Source organism: Eptatretus burgeri, chromosome 13 (genome assembly GCF_056783735.1).
Source record: "Eptatretus burgeri isolate ZD-2024b chromosome 13, Ebu_testis_v1, whole genome shotgun sequence".
In the NCBI taxonomy this organism is placed as follows: Eukaryota; Metazoa; Chordata; class Myxini; order Myxiniformes; family Myxinidae; genus Eptatretus; species Eptatretus burgeri.
In genome coordinates, this window is record NC_140973.1 from 9,812,416 (window position 1) to 9,833,413 (window position 20,998).

Sequence of the window (20,998 nt, forward strand, 5' to 3'; positions counted from 1 at the left end):
GTCACAATCCACATGTTTCGATTTACCCGCCGATCACATTACGTGTCTTCTGGTTGAATGGTTTACATGAGCAGGAACAATCGTCTGGGTGGCAGAGGGACGGTTGTTCTTTGCGGATTATGCGGTTTTACCGTGTGGGACATAATCCACAGCGATGCTCACCATAACAGTCAGGAGGTGCGTCTGATGTACAAACAACGAATGTGGTCATAAAAAAATAGAATAGTAACAAAAGTAAATGACGACACAGAAATTGCTCAATTTGAAGTAGACTCAGTGATAACCCACATAATTTGGCAGACTGGGTGAATATGTAGATGGAGGAGTCGATACATGGAAGAGGAAGTGGGTAAAAAGGTATGGGGGAGTATATGAATGTGGAGGGGGGGGGAATTGAAGGGATAGAGGAATATATTTGCAAGCATTAGCCTCAATGCACCATCGAGTTTGTTACAAGAATAAACATCATTACCTCCATCACCAAAGGTGGACAGAGGTTATGTTTTCACCCATGTTTGTTTGTCTCTCTCTTTGTCTATCTCTGAGCAGGATATATCAAAAAGTTATAGACAGATTATGACAACTTGGTGGATGAGTTGAGTTGATGACAAGAAAAAGCCGATTCGATTTTGGTTAAGGTACAGATGCAGATCCGTCGGCTGTAAGTTTTCTGCCCATCAGTGCGATACAAAATGTAAACTGTTCAGCCTGGTGGAGGTATGCGCTCCACCAAGTGCCGTTCTCGTTATGTATGGAACTAGAAGGGCACTCGGTAGAGCGCATACCTCCGCCATGCAATGCCTGCCTGATCCATGATAACATATAGGGCCCAAATACATTTTTGAAATAACATGCTATTTATAATTTTTGGCCCTATCTCTCAATGGTGAAGAATCACTTAAAAAATTAAATAATTCTCATATCCAGATCCGGATTCCGATCGTCACCAAAATCTAATCAATTCGTCCTTGTCACACACCCAACCTGTCCAACAAGTTTCATCCAAATCTATCTCCAACTTTTTGAGATATCATGCTATATATCAGTTTAGCCGATCTCTCAACGGTGAAGAATCACTTTATAAATTCTAGCAGCCGGATGCGGATCCGGATCTTCACCAAAATCTCATCAGTTCGTCCTTGTCACACACCAAACCTGTCCACCAAATTTCATTTGGATCCGTCCACAACTTTTTAAGATATCCTGCACACAGGCAGACAAACAGACAGAGAGGGGTGAAAACAACCTCCTTTCACCTTCGGTGACAGAGGTAATAATCCATTCAGAAACGCATCAAAAAATTCAGTAAATAAGTGGCATTATTTTCATCTGGTTCCATTTTTTTTTTGTCCAACCCCTGTTTATGTCATTGTTGGAAGGAAGCATCACTTCATGTTTTTAGCTTATCTAACATTTAAATTCCAGATAAGGTATTGTCATTGCGCACTGTCCAACCATCCTCCATCCGTCTCCTAATTTGACTTTTCTGGCCAAACCGCTGGGCTGATCCAGTTCAAATTTGGCAGCAGCATTCCTCTCCTGACTGGTAAAAGGAATTACAAAGTTCGGTCCGGTCACATGACTTTAATTACGGTAGGTCAAAATGGCCATCTTTGTAAATTTCTTCAAAAATCTTCTTCTCCAGACACACCAGTCAGAATGCTACCAAATTTGAGTAATAACATCAGGCCAGGGTGGAGATATTAAATTGCCGAGGTTATGCCGATCACGTGACCAGAAGTGTGTCCAAATGGCCGACTTAGTCAATTTTGGGGAAAACTGCATAAATTCCTTCAAAAATCTTAGTCTCCAGACCACCAGTCAGAATTCTACCAAATTTGGGTTACAACATTAGGCCAGGGCCCAGATCAGCTGCAGGTCCAGTGGTCCAATGTTTAGTCTACATTATAACTCAGCCCAAGTTAAAACCACTGAACTGTCAGATTCAGAACGGACACACTCTTAATTATTCCGCCACCGAATCTGTAGTGCTGGTGAAAGCTATGCACCATAGACATTTAAGTGGGGGAATTAATCTGTCAGTAACGACGGGTTACTTGCTCGTTCAATGAAATACATTGGCATCGCTTTTATTGATGTTGAGGCAAAAAACTTTCGGCATGCTGCTTCCTGCAGTATGCTGCTTGCTATTGAATGTGCATTGCAGATGGAGGGGTAATATGGGGATATTGGCAGGCTTTGTAAGTAGCTTGTGTGTGGATGGGTGATTGGTTTATGGGGTTGGTGCAGCGCAGGCATGATGGGCCGAGTGGCCTCCTCCTACACCAAATGTCCTTATGTGTATCATCATCATCCCAGATAAAAGGTTGTGTCCTGTGGTTCCCTGTCACTTTTGCAGTAAATACTTTGTGATGCTCACGGGTGAGGGTTACAGAGTACAAAACCTTTCCTCCCACCAATGTTTGTTGAAAGCACTTTTAAATTTCACAAATTGTGTCTAGTTCAATAATCTGCTGTGGGAGACTGTTCCAATCCTCAACCACTCAGTTACCGGATCCTTTATTAAATAATGGTGTTACATTTGCGACTCTCCATTCCTCCAGTACCTGTCTTGACTCCATTGAGCTATTAAAGATATCCGTTAACATCTCGCTTATCTGCTCAGCCACCTCCCTCAATACTCTCGGGTGCATATTATCTGGCCCCGGAGCTTTATCTGCTCTTAGCTGCTGTTTATTTACTTCCTCTTTACTGTGGTTAAAAGGAGGTTGTGGGGTAGAGGGCCGTAAACATGACAGTATTTCGAAGGGGTACTTTTATGAGTCAGTCCGCCACATTATTCTCTATGATAACAAACCAAATCTCCATTCTGTGGCCACTGCCTGGCAAGGTCTTGTTAAGGACCTGCTCTTTGCAATGCTGGTGGGTTTGATTGAACTTTCACCCACCGTGCCCTCGTGTGGTATCAGAAACGTAGAATCAAAACATCGAAACGTAGAATTGAAACACAGTGTAGTGAATGCGTAACTACAAAGACAAATGCAGTCTACTCTAAATACAAGCAGATCATGAGTGAACTTCGAAACACCACATGTTGCTTGAGTCGAAATTTCGAAAGAAAACTTGTCCATTATTACCCCCTCCACCAAAGGTGAACAGTGGTTATGTTATTCCCCATATTGTTATCTTGCCAAAACGAAGTTTTTGCAAGATATGTTAGCTTGTATGTTTTTTTTTTTTTTTTTTTTTTTTGTTTGTTTGTTTGTTTGTCTGTAATCATGTATAAAAAATTCTGCAGAGCACAGTTATCATCGGAAATTTTTGTAACTTCGCATATCAGAGGCCTATAGAGGTCCCTTTCAGTGCACAAAATTTTGAAGGTCAAGGTCAAAGGTCAAGGTCACTTTGGCACAAATCAGGGGAGTCGACGAAACCCTTATTTTTTTGAGTAATTTTGATCGGATCGTCTTCAAACTTCATGGGAATATAGTTCATGGTCTGGCGCTCAGCTGATTAATTTTTGGTGGCGATTGGCCTTGACCTTCATGGTTAGCGCCTCAGGTCAAACATTTGACCCCAAGGTCAAATTTTCAAGTTTTAGGAACCATATCGTGTAGTACCTCAAATTGAACACCTCGATGAGTGCTTTCTAGATATTTCAAGCTTGAGACATTATGACGTCATTTGGTGACGTTATGAGGCAAAAGCATATTTTTCATGGTTACTCTGTTGAACGATTCTCATCGGAATCTCTCGTAGGCAGATATTCCTTAAGGAGTCGCTCCTGGTGGATAGCAGCTCTGTTCACCTCAGTGTGACCTTAAAGAAGTCACACGTGGTCACCTTTTGGCAAGATATGGGTCACCCTGCAGGTGACATTGGTTTATTTGTCTGTTTGTCTCTCTTTGTGTGAGCAGAATATCTCACAAGGTTATGGATAGATTCAGATGAAACTTGGTGGACAGCTTGGGTGTGTGTGACAAGGACGAATTGATTAGATTTTGGTGAGGATCTGTATTCGAAAACTGGATTATTGAAAGAGATATGTATCAGACTGGAATCAATTGGAGAAGGTATAGAGAAGGGCGACCAAATTATTCCCTGCAATATGCCATCTCCCCCAGACACATGAATATGTACTCTAAGTTACAGATGCAGGTGAGGTGAAATGGTATTGGTTTTTCAGATCATAAAAGGAGTAGACTGCATTACCGCCCCCCTCCCACCACTTACTCACGACTGCAACTAGCAACTATATTAGCAAGGGCGTAGCCAGGCTGAGGCAGACGAGGCAGTTGCCTCGTTGCTCATTTCCTGAAATATGATCTGGCTTGAGCCCTCTGGCCATCTGAGCTCCCTGGGGAGTAAACTATCAAAGCTACCTGGCAGTGCTCTGAATACTCTTATCTCCACTCCTATGACAATACCTAAATAGGACAATACCCCCCTCCCCCCTCCCCTGTTCAACTCTTTTCGCCTCATCGCTTTTGGACCTCTGGCTACGCCCTTGGATAGTCATCCCATGGAGGTGTTCAAGCCCAGGTATAGACGCCTACTTCTCACAAGCAGTTTCTTCAATCAGAGCGATCGAGGATTGGAACAACCTCCCAGCTTCCCTGGTGGAATCCATATCTGTAATAACCTTTAAAATAACCTGGACAAACCATGGAAAAGTGAAACCTTCACTACCACTTGCATCCCTTCCTGGTTTCAAACAACTACTGTATGTACCAACCAACTTGAACCAACCAACATGAAAGTGTCTACTGGGATTCACCACAGGATATCATCCTCCTATCCCATACAATGATGACGATGAAGAAGTTCTATGTGACAAAAGCAGCCATCCTTTTCAATGTTTAAAACACTCAAAGTCTGTTCCAAGGAACAGACAATGGCAACACATTTAAAGTCAAGCGGCCTTGGAACTGAGTTATCATCAAACTTTGTTTTCTTAGTAACTTTTCCAACTTGATGGTGACCTCCAGAAGCCTTTACAACTCTTCGGACGAACTCTTGACCTGCAACGTAGTACTGTAGTTAATTATTCTTGCTCTAATGTACTGCTTGTTGTCAAAAAAGTGCAAACCTCTCTAATTGCCCCTTATCCCAACACACCTCTCACTCCAAACAGGGTTTGAATCCAGAGGTTTGCCATCTTGGGAACCTGTGAGACAACTGCTGCCTGTGGGTATGGACCCTCAGCATGCATGCCAGCTGCTTGCAGAGCTCAAGAACATGCTGGACGCACAACTCCTCACAGACATTGCCGTGCGAGTCGAGACTGGGAGAATCTTTCTCTGTCATCGCAATGTTCTTGCTTCGATCTCTCCCTACTTCAAGTGAGACTGGATTGATGATTATTGAACCTTTATTACATCACCTTCGAGAAACTGTGACATGGGAGTAAGATAATTATTATCACGAAAGAGTGATATCGCTCCTGTGGATTCCAAGTGTTGGTTCACGAAAAAATATTTTCACGAAAAAAATAAGTGACCACTATATTCGTTATTGTTGTGTGTCTGTCTGTCTGTCTGTCTGTCTGTCCTGAGCATAGTTCCGTGGGTTTTGATCCGATCCTGACAAAATTTTGGTGGGAGGTTTATATCATGATCTAGTTGTGTTTTCCTGAAAATGGGCATGGTGCACCCATTATGGGCAGAGCCACGCCCAAAAAACATGTGTTTTTAGGGGGTAGCCGATTTCAGTTTGCATATTCTCCTAGGGGGTTTGTCGAATCTGACAGGGGTTTCAGTATTTGGTTAACCCAATGGCACCTGCATAGCCCCACGGAGCTTGATTTTTCATTTTCGTCCCAAGGTCAAGGTCACAAGGTCACAAGGTCACGAACTTAGAAAATTGCTAATTTTGACATAAAAAATTTTCTTCTCCGAGGGGTTTGTCGAATATGGCAGGGGTTTCAGTATTTGGTTAGCCTAATGGCACCTGCATAGCCCCACAGAGCTCGATTTTTCATTTTCGTCACAAGGTCACGAACTTAGAAAATTGCGAATTGTGTTTTTAGGGGGTAGCCGATTTCAATTTGCATCTTCTCCTAGAGGGTTTATCGAATCTGGCAGGGGTTTCGGTATTTGGTTAGCCCAATGGCACCTAGTCCCACGGAGCTCGATTTTTCATTTTCGTCACAAGGTCACGAACTTAGAAAATTTCGAATTTTGACATAAAAAATCATAAGACCGCCCAAACTTTGAGAGCTCGGATGACAATATTTTTTTATGCATAATCTTGAGGTCATTCCCCACCTAAAGTCTTGAAACCATTTTGCTCTATCTCGAACACCTTGCCCGTGGCGCCCCCTTCAAGTTTGTTTTTACGCTGATTTTATCAAATTATGGATAATCCGATGAGTGTGAAATGCCATATAGCCTATATGATATTATATTGTTCCTGGAATGTTCCAGAGGAAATTTTGCACCAAAGGTCATAATCCTTGACCTTTGACCTTTTAAGGTCACAAAGGTCAAATTTTCAGTTGTGGGAATCGAACCAGGTTTTCGACCTTCTTCGACAAACTAACTCCAATAAGCTATAGCACGTATCCTGTTTCCTTATTTTAATGTCCACAACATTGTTTTGTGACCTTTAAAGTTTATGCAAAGGTCAAATTTTTTTAAGTTGTTGAACGAAACCGTGTTTTTGACATTTTGTAGCTCATAACCTGTCACTCGTACCACATCATGTTGATAATTTTTATAACTTGGTCAAACATTATCACATTGTCTCATCCTTGACTTCTGAAATAATCTACATCATCAAATGTAGCTCTACATCTCCAGCTCGTGAACCATCGTCGTCTTCAGACTTGTACTTGATTAATGTCATTTAGTGTGTGTTTTGATAATCTCTCTAAGAGCCGATGATGTTGCATCTCTCGTCGAGGTCTTGAAGTTTATCATGAAAGGAAATTCTTTTTTTTAATCTATTATCTAATCTTTTGTACAGTTTTACCTCTGCCCACTAAAGGTGGATGGAGGTTATGTTATCACCTCTGTTTGTTTGTCTGTGAGCAGGTTATCTCAAAAAGTTTTGGACGTATTTGGATGAAACTTGGTGGACAGGTTGGGTGTGTGACTTGGACAAATTAATTAGATTTTGGTGAAGATCCGAATCCGAATCTGGACAATGTAATTTAAAAAAAATTGATTCTACACCGTTGAGGGTGGCAAAAACAACTTACAGCAGGATATCTCAATGTTTAGGACCGATTTTGCCGAAACTGGGGGGAGATTGTTGTGTGTTTGTCAAGGAAGAATCGATTCGATTTTGGTGAAAAGATGGATCCGGATCCGGATACGGGAATTTATTTATTTATTTTAAAAAGTGATTATTCACTATTGAGAGACGGGGCCAAAATTGCATACTGTATAGCATAATATTGTAAAAAGTTGTGGACGGGTTATGACAAAACTAGGTGGATGAGTTAGTTAAGTGATGAGAACAAGCCGATTGGATTTTGGTTCAGGTCCGGATCCAGATCTGGCCCCTCCGTGGGATGCAAAACGTAAGCTGTTCAACCTGGTGGAGGTATATGCTCCACCAAGTGCTGTTCTAGTTTGTACTACATTTATTTATTTATATTATGTTACTGTATTTATTTAGTTGATAGTGGTAGTCTTGTATATAATCACTTTTTTCTCTTAAATTGCTAGATTTAAATTTCAATTGTCAGTTTAGAATCCATGAGAATATCATTTGACTGTTTTAGGATGGTTTTTAAAGAATGTTGGATTAAAACTTTTTTCTAATATGATGTTTAATCTTGCTTAAAATAATTTGTGACCTTTTTATTATTACTACTAGCAAATAAAACCTGTCACTTCACTGACGGAAGCATTAAGAGAGGGGATGGAATGGGGCGTAGGGAGAGAGAAGAGGAGAGGGAGGAGCAAGGAAGGGTGGGGAAGCAAGAAAGGGGAGAGAGTAAGAAAGAGGGGGGGAGTGAGGCAGGAGGGAAGGGGAGAGAGAGGAGGGGGGGAGAGTTGGGAGGGAAGAGAGAGACAGAGACAGACAGGAGTGAGAGAAGAGCGGGGCGAAGGAGGGAAGAGCAAGGATGGGGGGAGAGTGATGAAACAGGGGGTGGAGGGGGAAGAAGAATCTGTTTGGTCTGTGCATCCCATCCATCCCTTCCTTCTATCCATCCTTTCCCTCCCTCCATCTATCCCTTCCCTCCATCTATTCCTTCCCTCCATCCATCCAATCCTTTCTTCCTTCCATCCAACCGTTAATAAGCACCGACAGCCTTGGCTCCGCACAACACTGTGAGGCACAGCAAAGGCAGGTGGTCATGCAGATGAACAGCATCCGATCCGTCATATTGAACACCTCCCAGAGACGCCAAAAATATCAAACTATGTCCAAATTAAACAAATTAACACTTTTTTAGCAGCCAGAACTGCTGCTAAGTTCAATTCTGTATCTTAATTTTTGTAATTCGGCTTAGTTTAAGAGATTCTCGAGGTTATGACATGCGCAGACATGAAATAAAGCCACGAACACTGGCGTCTCTGAGCATTTAAAAGCATTGCAATGTATCCAGCGATTTGTAGCCATGATGAACAGACATTTGATATGAGTGAGGAAAGTGAGAAAAAAATACTTTATCATTAATCAACCGTCGCGGCCTGTTCCAACTCAAGGCATTGTTGAGCAGGCTGAACAAAATGGCGAATTAAGTCCCCAGTAAGGTAACGCAGGATGCACCTTAAGACCCCATTGAGAGCAATGTATCCGAGGATGCACCTGATAAAGGATTTAATTGAATAAGGCTGTTAATAATTATCTTCAAAAGGGGTGTTTTAATTAACCCAAACACCCAATTTTCACTCATTTCAGTTTCAGGCTGCTAGGTTTCATGGTTTTGGAGTTATGGAGGGGACACACACACACACACACACACACACACACACACACACACACACACACACACACACACACACACACACACACACACACACACACACACACTTATTATTATTATTTATTCTATCAATGGCTTATCTGAGGATGTGTTAGGGTTTCCTGGTGGTTATGGTGCCCATTCTGTGAGCTGTGGTCACAGGTCCATGTTCACGAATGGCCTAAGGGAAAGCTGCCAGCAGGAAGTGCAGCTGTGTGGAGTTGAGGAAGAAGCCATGCAGTTGGTGCTGGACTTTGCGTACACCTCACGAGCGGAGCTTACAACTGACAATGTGCAGGCTGTGTTTACTGCTGCAAGCCTTTTTCAAGTGGAGCAACTGTTAGCACAAGCTGCACACTTCATGGCTGCACACATAGACCCTCAGAATGCTGTTGGTGTGTTTGTGTTCGCGGATGCACACCAGCATTCAGAGTTGCGTGCAACTGCATTGGAGTTCATCTTGAGGCGTTTTGCGGCAGTTGCCAGTGAGGCAGAGCTGCTGACACTGAGCAAGGTGCAGCTTGTGGAAATTCTGGCAAGTGATGACCTTAACGTTGAGAGAGAAGAACTTGTTTATGAGAGCATCACAGCCTGGCTGCAGCATGATCGACCAGCACGAGAGGGTGAGCTGGGGGAGATTATGACCAGCTGCCTTCGCCTGTCACTCTTGGACAAAAGTTATATCCAGTCACTTCCTGAAGGCTCCATTCCCAATGTTGAACTTGCGGAAGGAATTGGTGATGTTGACACTGGCAGTGAGATCCATCAAAGCAAACCAAGGCTGGGTATGATGGCCACTGAAATGGTGATTTGCTTCCAAGCGGCGCACAAACACTCGGGAAAGAAGCGTACACTTGTGTGCCTAGAACCCGTCTCTGGTGAGATGTTCCGCCTTTGCAAGTTGCCTGGGGATTTGCGTGATGTGGGCATTGCTGTGACACCGGAAAATGAAATCTACGTGGCTGGAGGCTATCGACCCGGTGCCAGCGAAGCATCTGTAGATCACCGAGCGGAAAGTGAGTGCTGGCAGTATGACCACAGTAGCAATCAGTGGCAGCCACGTGCTGCCCTTCTTTGCGCCCGCATCAGCAGCCAGCTGGTGCATTGTGCGGGCGCTCTCTATGCACTCGGCGGACATGTGTACGAGGGTGATGGCCGCAATGCGCTAAAATCTATGGAACAGTATGATGGTGGTGAGGGGAGCTGGCAGGCAGTGGCACCGATGCCTTTACCCCTGGAATTCCACAGTGCTGTTGCCTATAAGAATAAGATCTACGTCCTTGAGGGTGAGTCTGTATTGATGGAGGTGAGGCTATACTTGCATGATTTGATTGAAAATCCATTGTTTGTAAACCCAGTGATTTTTCCTTTCCTCCCTTCCCCCTATTTCAAAACGACCTAAACTCAGTTTAAAGATTTTTTTTTGTTATTATCTTAATTTTTTTATCTTTAATCAACCTGCTGTTGGTAGGCCTTCATATCCTGTACTTTCTTTGCGGCAGGCGAAGTGTTCTTGTCTTATTCACCAACTGGAGATGCGTGGAGTTTCCTCCCACCCATGTCCGCTCCACGCTTTCAAAGCGAGATGGCTGTGCTCGGTGACTGGCTGTACGTGGTTGGAGGCGTAATGATGGATGGTCAGCGCGTGTTGAATGTGGAACGATACTGCCCCGGGAGGCAGGTTTGGGAGTGCCGTCCTGCACTACCCCTGGATGTGACTAGTAACCCATACATGCGTGTTGTGGTGCTGGCCGGGGAGCTGCACACATTCGCACGACAGACGCAACTACTGCAGGACGAGCTCGTGTTCCGCACGTACCGCAGACACTCGCTGTACCAGCACCACGAGGCTGATGGAACGTGGGATGAGGTGTACACTGTTCCCGATCGACTTTGGGACCTGGGTCGGAGCTTTGAGTGTGTGGTGGGCAAATTGTATCCACACTGCTTGCACAAAGTGTTGTGAGACACTGCTTTCTTTGGTTTTGGAGGTATGTTGGCAGTTAATATGATCATATTTGGGATATGTTCAGGGTTGGGAAATACTTTCAAGAAATACCTTTTCATTTTCTTTAAGAATCACTTAATCCATTTGGCTTTCATTTAATCATTTCATTTTATCATCCGCCACCGAAGGTGGACGGAGGTTATGTTTTCACCCGTCTCTTTATTGGTCTGGCTGTGAGCAGGACATCTCAAAAAGTTGTCGACGGCTTCAGACAACATTTTGTGGACAGGTTGGATGTGTGACCAAGACAAAATGATTAGATTTTGGTGAAGATCCAGATACAGTGACTGGAATTTTAATAATTTTTTTAAGTGATTCTTCACCATTGAGAGATTATGCCAAAAATGATATACAGGGTGTCCCATAAATCGATAACCCTCTTTTGCCAAGCTGTAGATCACAGAATATTTGATGAAAACATACATTTCTGGCATCAAAATTTAGCTTAAGGGTCAGAATATACATGGTGCTGCTAACCCTGTGCATTTGGCCCTTTAAAAAAAATTAATAAAAGACTTGAAGATCGAGCCAGCAGGATCAATGAACTTCCAGGCATGTTTCTCTTCCACCTGGGAAATCAACTGACGCGTGCATCTTCAATTTTCATTTATTTATTTTTTATAGGGCCAAATGCATGGGGTTAGCAGCACCATCTCTATTCTGATCCATAAACTAAACTTTGACGCGAGAAAAGTGCGTTTTCATCAAATATTCAGCAATCTGCAACTCAGCAAAAGGGGGTGATAGACTGATGGGGGATACCCCTGTGCGTCATGATATTTCAAAAATTGTGGATGAGTTGGGCAGATGACAACAATGCGATTCAATTTTGGTTCAAGCCTGGATCTAGATCCGGCCTATGAGTGGGATACAAAACGTAAACTGTTCAGCCTGGCAGATGTATGCTCTCTTCCGAGTGCCGTTCTAGTTTCTGATGGAATTACATTTTCGTTGTGAATGATTTGCTCACTACCTGATGGTTAACTACTGAATCCTCTATCTGACTTGAAGCAATTATCATGTTGATCACCCTCAATAATTGTGCTTACTACTTCATTCACAAATTTTATTTCCAAATCCTCCTTGTTTACCTGTTAAGAGTAGTTCCCTGAAGAGGGTCCCTACTTTTTCGCATCTTTGTCAAAGGGTCAATCATCCTCAAAGAATATTATCTGGTCATATCTGGTACCAGAAAATGGATGAAAATCACCAGGACATTGATTGAGGTATGCTATCTGACGTGAGACTCTGATGATGTCTCTGGCGTTTACTAGCTCCGACGATGGGTTAATGCCTTAAAGGTCCCCTGACATGCAAAAGTACTGAAATTTCATTTATATATGTCCTAGAGGAGTTTTTCATCGTGATTTCAGATCTGACTGTTTTTTCACAATACTCATTCTGTAAAATGTAGAATTAAAAAAACAAACCTCTTTGGGAACACCCCTAAAAATTATCCTGAAAGGGGCGTAACCCACATGACGTCAACTACAGGATGACAAAGGCTGCACGTTAATTACTCGGGTTGGTGGTCTACGTGATTCTATTGGCTTGCTGTGTTTTTCCACATTTGATTGGTCGACTCAATCTCTTCGTTCATTTCTGCTTTAAAAAAAATCGAACATTTGGTTTTGAATAATGGATGACATGGACTTTCACTTGTCTGGTAGCGACAGTGAGTGTGAAAGAAATGAAGAATTTCGGTCTGAATCACATGGAGAATTGTCGGATAACATAGTCGCGGGAGGTGAAGTTCAGGCAGCTGGAAATGAAATACGGCTTTAGCAGTTCGAGCCCGAAGCAGGACAAGCAGAGAAAAATGGCGATGACATTCCCGGAGTTCATGATGATCGGGAGGACATCGAAGGAAGACTCGGAAATAACAACTGGTTAGACTAAATCCTATTCGTAATTCAATCATGTAAATTCGACTTGCACACTGCTCGATATCAGAAATATTTTAGTGAGGTGACGTGAACAGCGCAGCGGACATGTTGCTCCGCGGTGAATGAATCACAAACAAGGCCAGCGCATGTCATCGGCCGTATCTCTCCGCGCATAAAACGAATCAACCTCGCTCTCCGGATACGATGAAAACTTGTGTGCAGAACACATCTTGTGACGCAGTTGTCTGGAGTAGTCCGATAAATCTGACGTTCTGTTACATTTTTATATATTTTATTCCTACTGTCGTCATGTAGCACCAGTAGAAAACAATGAAAAAAAGAGAATAATAAATAAAAGCTACAGCACGTCAGATTTATCAGCCTAGTCGGACGGACGACGGATTTATCGGCCTAGTCGGATGGACGACGGATTTATCGGCCTAGTCGGATGGACGACGGATTTCTCGGACTAGTCTAGACTCTAGACTCTAGAGAATTCGAGTCAATCCACTCTATGCGAGTTACTGTATGTGATATCAGGCTGCGATTCACTGAAGTCAACTTGTTTTAGGGGCGGGGCATAGCAAGATGTGAAAAGCACAATAAATGATCGAAATATTGCTCTAATTATCCCATTTTTGATTAAAAAAAAACATGGGTGATTTCTTCACTAGGAAGGTCAAGTTAATACTGTATATAAATAACCAGAAAGTTTTTCATGTCAGGGGACCTTTAAACGTCCGCTTCTCCTTAGTTACCTGTTGTACCTAAACGTCCACTTCTCCTTGGTTACCTTTTGTAACCGTTGGTTCCCACAACAGTTATTATACCTCGATCAACGTCCTGTTTATCTCATCGATTGTTCCACCTGTCCGTGGACAAAGATTGGCACGAGCCATCACCAGTAAGACTCGTTCTTCATTCTATCATAAAATGGTTTGCTTTGTTTCCTTAAGAATTTCCCTTCCCCCACTTTCTTTAAAAAAAAAAAAAATTCCCATGAATACCATGAGATAGTACCCGAGTTACATTTTATAAAACTCATTCACATGTTTTTTGCAATTGTTGACTGGGACCAACAAAAGGTCATCTTCGCAGAGACCGTTTTACTGGATTAAATGAGCAAATTTGGCCAGATTATAGTACCGTCTACGTAATTAAGCATGAATGACAAGGTAATTCAAACTGCTCGGGCCTGACGGTAACACTCGCACTCGTATTTCGTCTTCCCTCAAATCTAATGTACCAAGTGGAACACCCTTCCCATCCCCCTCCTCCTTTCACCACCCTCCCTCCCTTGGCTGATCCCACAGGGACAGTGCCAAGAATAGTAGGCAGCTTAAGATTAGCTGGGTATGCTTGAGTTGTGATGTCAAGGTTGCACATGTCCAATTGTTTTGGGTTTGTATCGTATGAAGTGAGACCGTTGTTGTTTTTTGTGTCGTTGAGTAAACAAACTCGTTTTTTGTTGTTGTGTACTTTGTAATTGGGATATTGGGATATAGGGATAGCATTGTCCCTTGGGCTTGGTGGGAATGTGAGATTACATGGGCTTGATGGCCTGAGTAGCTTCGTCCTGTGTCTGCCTTTTCTTACGTATCCTACGTAAAGTGGGATTAATTGGAACTATTAAAGTAGTCATCATTTCTTTCCTTTGACCTTGTAAAAAAACTATGGAGGGGCCTTTCCTATGGGGGAGGATTTCTTCTTAAGTCAACTCTTAGGCCTAATTCAGATGACGTTGATTCTCAGCTTCAAGTCCTCTCAATCAAAAGCATTGCTGTGTGCAGTTCTTTGTCTCCAGGCCAGTGTCCTTCTTCAACATCTTGATGAAGTTGAGAGCTGATCTTCCCCGCTTCTGCCTTCCATGTTTAGGTGTCCAGAGTACGAGATTGAAAACATGACTCTGAAACGAATTGATTGCAGATGTTTTATGAGATTTCCACTTGCTATCATTGTCTCTCCCACAGATCACTTCTGATGACCGCCTTAGTCCGTTCGAGGGCATACTTTTGAGTTGATTGTGCTGCTCTGTGAAGCTGCAGCTACTTGCAAGGCACTGTCACTTTCTTTGAGACTGAACTCCACATTGAGGCCGGTTGGACTTGGAACGCCGCGTTACAACTCTTAAGTGTGTAATTTTGACCCATTTCGGATCGTACCACGTGACCTCCTCTTGATAAATGAGTCAGGCTTGGCCTGCCCACAATTGGCAGAGTGAGCTTTGATGTCCTGTAGTCATCTGGTTTTGTGTATCAATTTGCAGAACTCTGTGTGGTTGAGGCCTACATTTCTGTGCACAACATTAATTGTACAAAGGTTGTTGTTACCTTATTCACTTTATCAGTTTTTTCTAGCAGCAGTGGCACGCAATTGTTTTTTTTTTTTTGTTTTTTTTTTTGGAACGTCTAATGCCAAGGCAGAACCACTGATACTAAATAATATTTTTTAAATGGCCTACGTTTATTTTTATGCAAAGCAAATGTCACGTGATTGGATATGCAAATGTGTGCCCGTGGAGTCTGTGTACAAATGCTTTTTTTTTTTTTTCGGTGACCTTTTAATGTGAGGAACATGGTCACCACCTCACCCTCACCCCCAAGTGAAATGCTTTAGCACAACGATCACTGTGTCCCCCACACTGCGTAACACTTTTATGTTTTGATGTTTACTTTATTCTCATGTCATGTGACCCTTATTGGTCATGTGGCATAAAGGTAGGAAGGTGTAAAAAAAAAATGGACTCCGATTCTGTTTTGTTCATGCTTATCATCCAGTTGCTGTTCTAACCGTTGACCATTTGAGAAGATGAGGTGGAACTGTTGCTTTGAGATGATAGGCACCTCGTTGACATGCGTTGGCTATTTTTAAAATCCTGCGCAGGTCTTTGAACAACTGTATTCTTGTAATGTCATTTACATTCTTCATCTTGACCTCTGGTTGGACAAACGAAACGAATGGAGGGCCCTCAAGTGATAGCCTCAAACATCCGTGAGGGTTGCAAGATACTTTTAATAAAGTCAAACGTAAACGTAAAACAAACTTCTATTTTAATCTTTAAAATGTTTGATTTATTTGTACAACTGATTTAACTCGCCTTCTGGATGCATCAAAGTTGAAGGGTTGGTGTATGCTGTGCTCCTTTGTAACCAAGTTCTGTCGATCAGGTTGCCTCATTCAGACAGATTTATTTATTTATTTAATCACTAATTGGTAGCATCCATTGCTGTACCTGTACATCTTGTGTGTCTTTGATTATTATCTGCCGTGTTACTTGTTTAGGTGATTTCCCATTGGTTCCAGGTGGTCTACCTGTATTTCCCCTTCACTTTCTTCCTCTGTCCCAACTCCCCCTCAATATCTATCTCTGCTCCCCTCCCAATGTGTCTCCCTCACCCACATTATTTCTCTCCATCCCATGTTTTGCTGACTATCCACCACCTCCATGTACACAATGTTTTTTTTTTTTGTTTTAATCCTTCTCTTCTCTCACTGTACTTGTCCGTTAACCCCATTCTCCCAACCTTGTTTAATTTCTTACTAATTAGCCTGTCATGTGTTTTCGAATGTGCTTTCTTCTCTCCCTCTTCCTCCCCTTCTCCCCCCTATCAGGGTGGAGGAGCTCCTTGTGAGCCAATGGCCATCCATATCTAGTGCCCAACTGTGTTTGCGGACGTCCTCCTGCAATTGGATTACTTCTTATTAGGAGGTTGGTGGCAGGATTTGCACTCCGGCCACCGTAAAACCCTTCATTCCGCAAAACATTCCAAAAGCATTCAAAAAAAAATCTGAAAACCAACTCTGTGGGAGTACCTCCTGTGTAGCTTCCCTTCGCAGGGCAACTCACTGGATGATGGGATTGGGGCAAAGCCTTCGGGACCCCCAGTCTTTGATGATAGGAGGGAAACCATGGGGTAACCTTCCCGGGTCATATTACGGAAGTGTGTCAGGGTGGTGCTGAAGTGTTGTCCACCACACGGTGGCCTCCTTGGGTTAACCTGAGGCAGTTCCTTCGGGTGGGTGCATGGAATGTCCGATCCCTAAGAGAGGATGATCACCTGTCTCTTTTATCTGAGCTCAAGTGTTTGGACATCGGTATTGTAGCACTCTCTGAGGTTCAGAGACTGGATCGCGGCGAGATCATGGCGGGTGGTTACGCCTACTATTGGTCTGGTCGCTCTGATGGTTACCACATCAAAGGAGTTGTTGTAGCTGTGTCCAATAAGCTGACTTCAAAGATAATTGAGGCAACACCGGTCAATGAGCGTATTATGAGACAAAGGATTCATCACTCCTTGGGTCTCATTTCCCTGGTCTCTGTATATGCTCTGACTGAGGCAAGTGATCTCACCGTCAAGGATGCATTCCATGACACACTCGAGTCTGTGGTTGATCAGTACCCCAGGCAAGATACTCTTTCAGTCTTGGGCGATTTCAAAACAAAGACTGGAACTGATAGGGATGGTTATGAAACATGTGCTGGTCCCCATGAATCTGGAAATGTAAACCAGATGAGCACTAAGTTCCTTGACTTTGCAAGAAGTCATGGACTTCGGGTGGCCGGTTCATGGTGTCAGCGCCGACAAGCTCATCGCTGGACTTGGTATTCCAACGCTGGCAGTGTGGCAAAGGAGATTGACCGTGTGCTTGTTGACGGTCGCTGGAGGATGATCCAGAACTGCAGGGTTGACCGGAGTGTGAAGTTCCTCAATACTGACCACAGGCTTGTTATTGCAACTCTGAAGTTGCAGGTTTAATCCAGGAGAATGGTACTATCCCAGCCTCAGCTAAGGAGTTTGTGAACAGACCGAGTGGAGATTTGGGGGGGGGGGGTCTGGGTGCTTTGGGGGATCATGAGAGTTGTGGAGTGCCTTCAAGACCAACGTCCTTGATGTTGCCGGAAGATGTCTTGGAACTCGCCATAGGGCAAAGAAGAATTTTGTCTCTCAAGGGATACTGGATACCATTGACCAGTCAGGGGTGTTACAATCCCGATTTCTGACCCTCCAATCAACTGTGGTCCACCTTCGTGCGGTGAACTGGTTGAAATGGGGTAAATCTCCTGGGATCTATGGCATCCATGCTGAACTTCTCAAGGCTGGTGGAAATGATGCACTCGTGTTGTTGCATGCAGTTCTGTGCTCTGCCTGGAACACAGGCATCACTTCAACTGACTGGAAAAGGGACCTTGTTGTCCCTCTCTGGAAAGGGAAGGGTGATCGCCAAGACTGCAATAACTAGCGAGGGGTGACGCTGCTCTCAGTGTCGGGCAATGTCTTTGCTTGGATAATTATTGATCGGGTTCACCACCATCGGCTTGAGCACCAGCACCCAGAGCAGTCAGGCTTTACACCAAAGAGGTCAACGATTGAACGTATGTTTGCTCTTCGGGTCCTCACCAAATGCAGACGAGAGTTTTGGCAGGGGCTGCTTGTAGCTTATGTTGATCTCTGTAAAGTGTTTCATTCAGTGAATTGGGATGCTCTCTGGAGGATTCTTGGTCTTTGTGGGGAGCCACCAAAACTGATTGATCTGATATCTGAACTACACTCTGGCACCGAGAGTATTGTGAGATGTGGTGGTACCATCTCTGACTTATTTCCAGTTGTTAGGAGTGTGAACTGGTCCCACACTTTTCAGCACTTGTATGGACTGGATTCTGGGGAGGATGTCTGAGAGATCAAGCTGTGGTGCATCATTTGGGAATGTCAAGATCTCTGACCTTGATTTCGCAGATGATGCAGTCATCTTTGCGGAGACTCAAGATATCCTTTTGGGGGCCCTCAAGGTGCTGAATGGGTCGTTGGAGCCGCTGGGATTTCGGGTTTCCTGGGTCAAGATCAAGATCCAGGCTTTCATTGACATCCTGGATGCTGCTGTCCTGTCTGTGCCTGTTTGTGGCAAGGATATTGAGGTCATGGAGAGATTCACTTACCTTGGCAGTGATATTCATGTCTCTGCTGGCTGTGAGCCAGAGGTCAACAGATGTCTGGGTCTGGCCTGGGGAGTCATGGATTCACTGGATCATGGGGTGTGGCACTGCCAGTGCCTGTGCGGGAGGACGAAAGTCCAAGTCTTCAGGTCCTTGGTGCTTCCAGTCTTGCTCTATGGATGTGAGACTTGGACTCTGACCAGGGATCTGACACAGAGACTTAATTCCTTTGGTACCAGGTCTCTTTGGAGAATCCTTGGCTATCGCTGGTTGGACTTTGTGTCCGAGTGGTTGCTGAGATACTCAAATGAGATTTGTTCTCTCACTTGCTGCTGTCTCTTGCTCGTAGCACCACAACGATACATGGCAGCACACGAAGCACTTTTGGTTATCACATACATTCCACAAAACATGGACCTGCATAGTCCGTGAGCGTCAGCTGCGGCTGTGTGGACATGTGGCTCGTTTTCCTGACGCTGATCCTGCTCATCAGATTCTCTCAGCGAGGGAGCCTCGTGAGTGTAGGGCGCCAACGGGCCGACCACATGCTTCGTGGTTGCAGCAGGTTGATCAACATCTGAAGAAGATGGGGATGGGCCAGGAATCTGCCTGGGGGATGGCCAGATGGAGGCCCCTGGTAAGGAGGCCCTGGAGTACCGGTGGAAAGTGTACGCAGTGACGCGCTGCTCCGGCGCATACTCCCATACCTGACCTGACCCTGACATTCTCTCTCCATTGTTTTGTCCCATTCCTTTGTTTTCCTGACAAATTCGAGATCGGTACAATATTTTTTTAGTGGATCTAATTAGCCCCCCCCCTCCTTTCCTCCTTTTTAAAATTTGAGCTTTTCTCATCAAATTTTCAACATAGCTTTATAATGAGAATATGGAGAAACCAAATTAATAACTTGGTTAAAAAGTCATAGGTTAAGGTTGCATAAGTAAATTTTTATCCGATTGACCTGTACTTTTAAGAATTTGTATGTTGGGTCACTGAATTGGTTCACTCAAAAGCTAGAAGCTGACTTTTTTTAGATCAAAAGGTTACGGTTGCATAAAATGTCAGTGACCCAATATGACCCAATTCAGAGTGTAACCTGTATTCTGTCAAGGTCACATAATCGTCAATTTCCTCTGATTGACTTGAAATTTGAGCAGGGTTTGCATTTTGCATCATTGAAGCAGATTGCTTTTGAGGTCAAAATGTCAAGGTCACCTAAAATTGTTAATATTTTTTAAAATTTCTCTCTGTCATGTTTCGCATGCAGTAGAAAAATGAGCGATTACAAAGCAGATGCAGACAGGCTTTTTGTCTTTTCACATGCTTTCTAGTTTCAAATTTGATTTATGTCATCTTTCGGAACATCATTGAGCCCATGCATTGGCTCTTTACAATAGTCACAAAGTAATCATTTGTGTTTAACTATCCCATTATTAATTGGAAGGTACAACCTGTTGTGAGGGGGAGAGGGGAGGATGCAGGATGGCTATGATGTACCCACCACAAATGTGAGAATGGGTTGCAAAGATGCTCTCCTTGTCATAAAAGTTTCAAATGTTTGTTGAAGTCCTTGTTTTTATCACGATAAATCTGTTTACACAGTGAAAAGTTTTCAAACTTTAAATATTAGTCTGCCTTGTTTAGAAATAAGGAAACTCATTTGAAATGTTTTCAGCGTTGTTTGAAGAGGTGACCGAATCATTCTGGTTGCACTAATGTGGACATTGGCGCTCATTGTGAAAAGTGCAACTAATGACACGTGACTGCTGAATACAAACATTCATAAGTAAAAGGTGCTAATAAAGAAATGTTTTTGTAATATGACCATTTTCATTGACACCATACCAAAGGTATTTTCAATCTTTGTTTGCAAAGGGCCAAATAACTGAATGAAACTTCATTTCGTTCCTGTTTACTGGGGTTTTAAATTGGAGGAAAGAGTGAGAACCAAAACAAATAAATAAATGCATATATATATATATATATATATATATATATATATATATATATATATATATATATATATATATATATATATATATATATATATATTTATATATATATATATAGTTATATATATATTTATATATATTTATATATATATATTTATATATATATATTTATATATTTATATATATATATTTATATATATATATTTATATATTTATATATATATATTTATATATATATATTTATATATTTATATATATATATATATATTTATATATTTATATATATATTTATATATATATTTATATATATATATATATATATATATATATATATATATA

At 42.7% G+C, this 20,998-nt stretch overlaps 1 protein-coding gene across 4 annotated transcripts in view; it reads left to right on the forward strand.

The window, feature by feature from the left end:
- Window positions 1-20,531, forward strand: part of KBTBD8 (kelch repeat and BTB domain containing 8) — a 30,096-nt gene extending 9,565 nt beyond the window's left edge. For all 4 annotated transcript variants that reach the window (XM_085851056.1, XM_085851053.1, XM_085851054.1 and 1 more), the window contains 4 exons: window positions 5,096-5,303; window positions 9,044-10,167; window positions 10,384-10,872; window positions 14,746-20,531. In XM_085851056.1, the coding sequence (XP_085707182.1) occupies window positions 5,155-5,303; window positions 9,044-10,167; window positions 10,384-10,847 (1,737 nt within the window). In that variant the 5' untranslated portion in view covers window positions 5,096-5,154 and the 3' untranslated portion in view covers window positions 10,848-10,872; window positions 14,746-20,531. The remainder of the gene's footprint in view (window positions 1-5,095; window positions 5,304-9,043; window positions 10,168-10,383; window positions 10,873-14,745) is intronic.
- The last annotated feature ends 467 nt before the right edge of the window (window positions 20,532-20,998 follow it).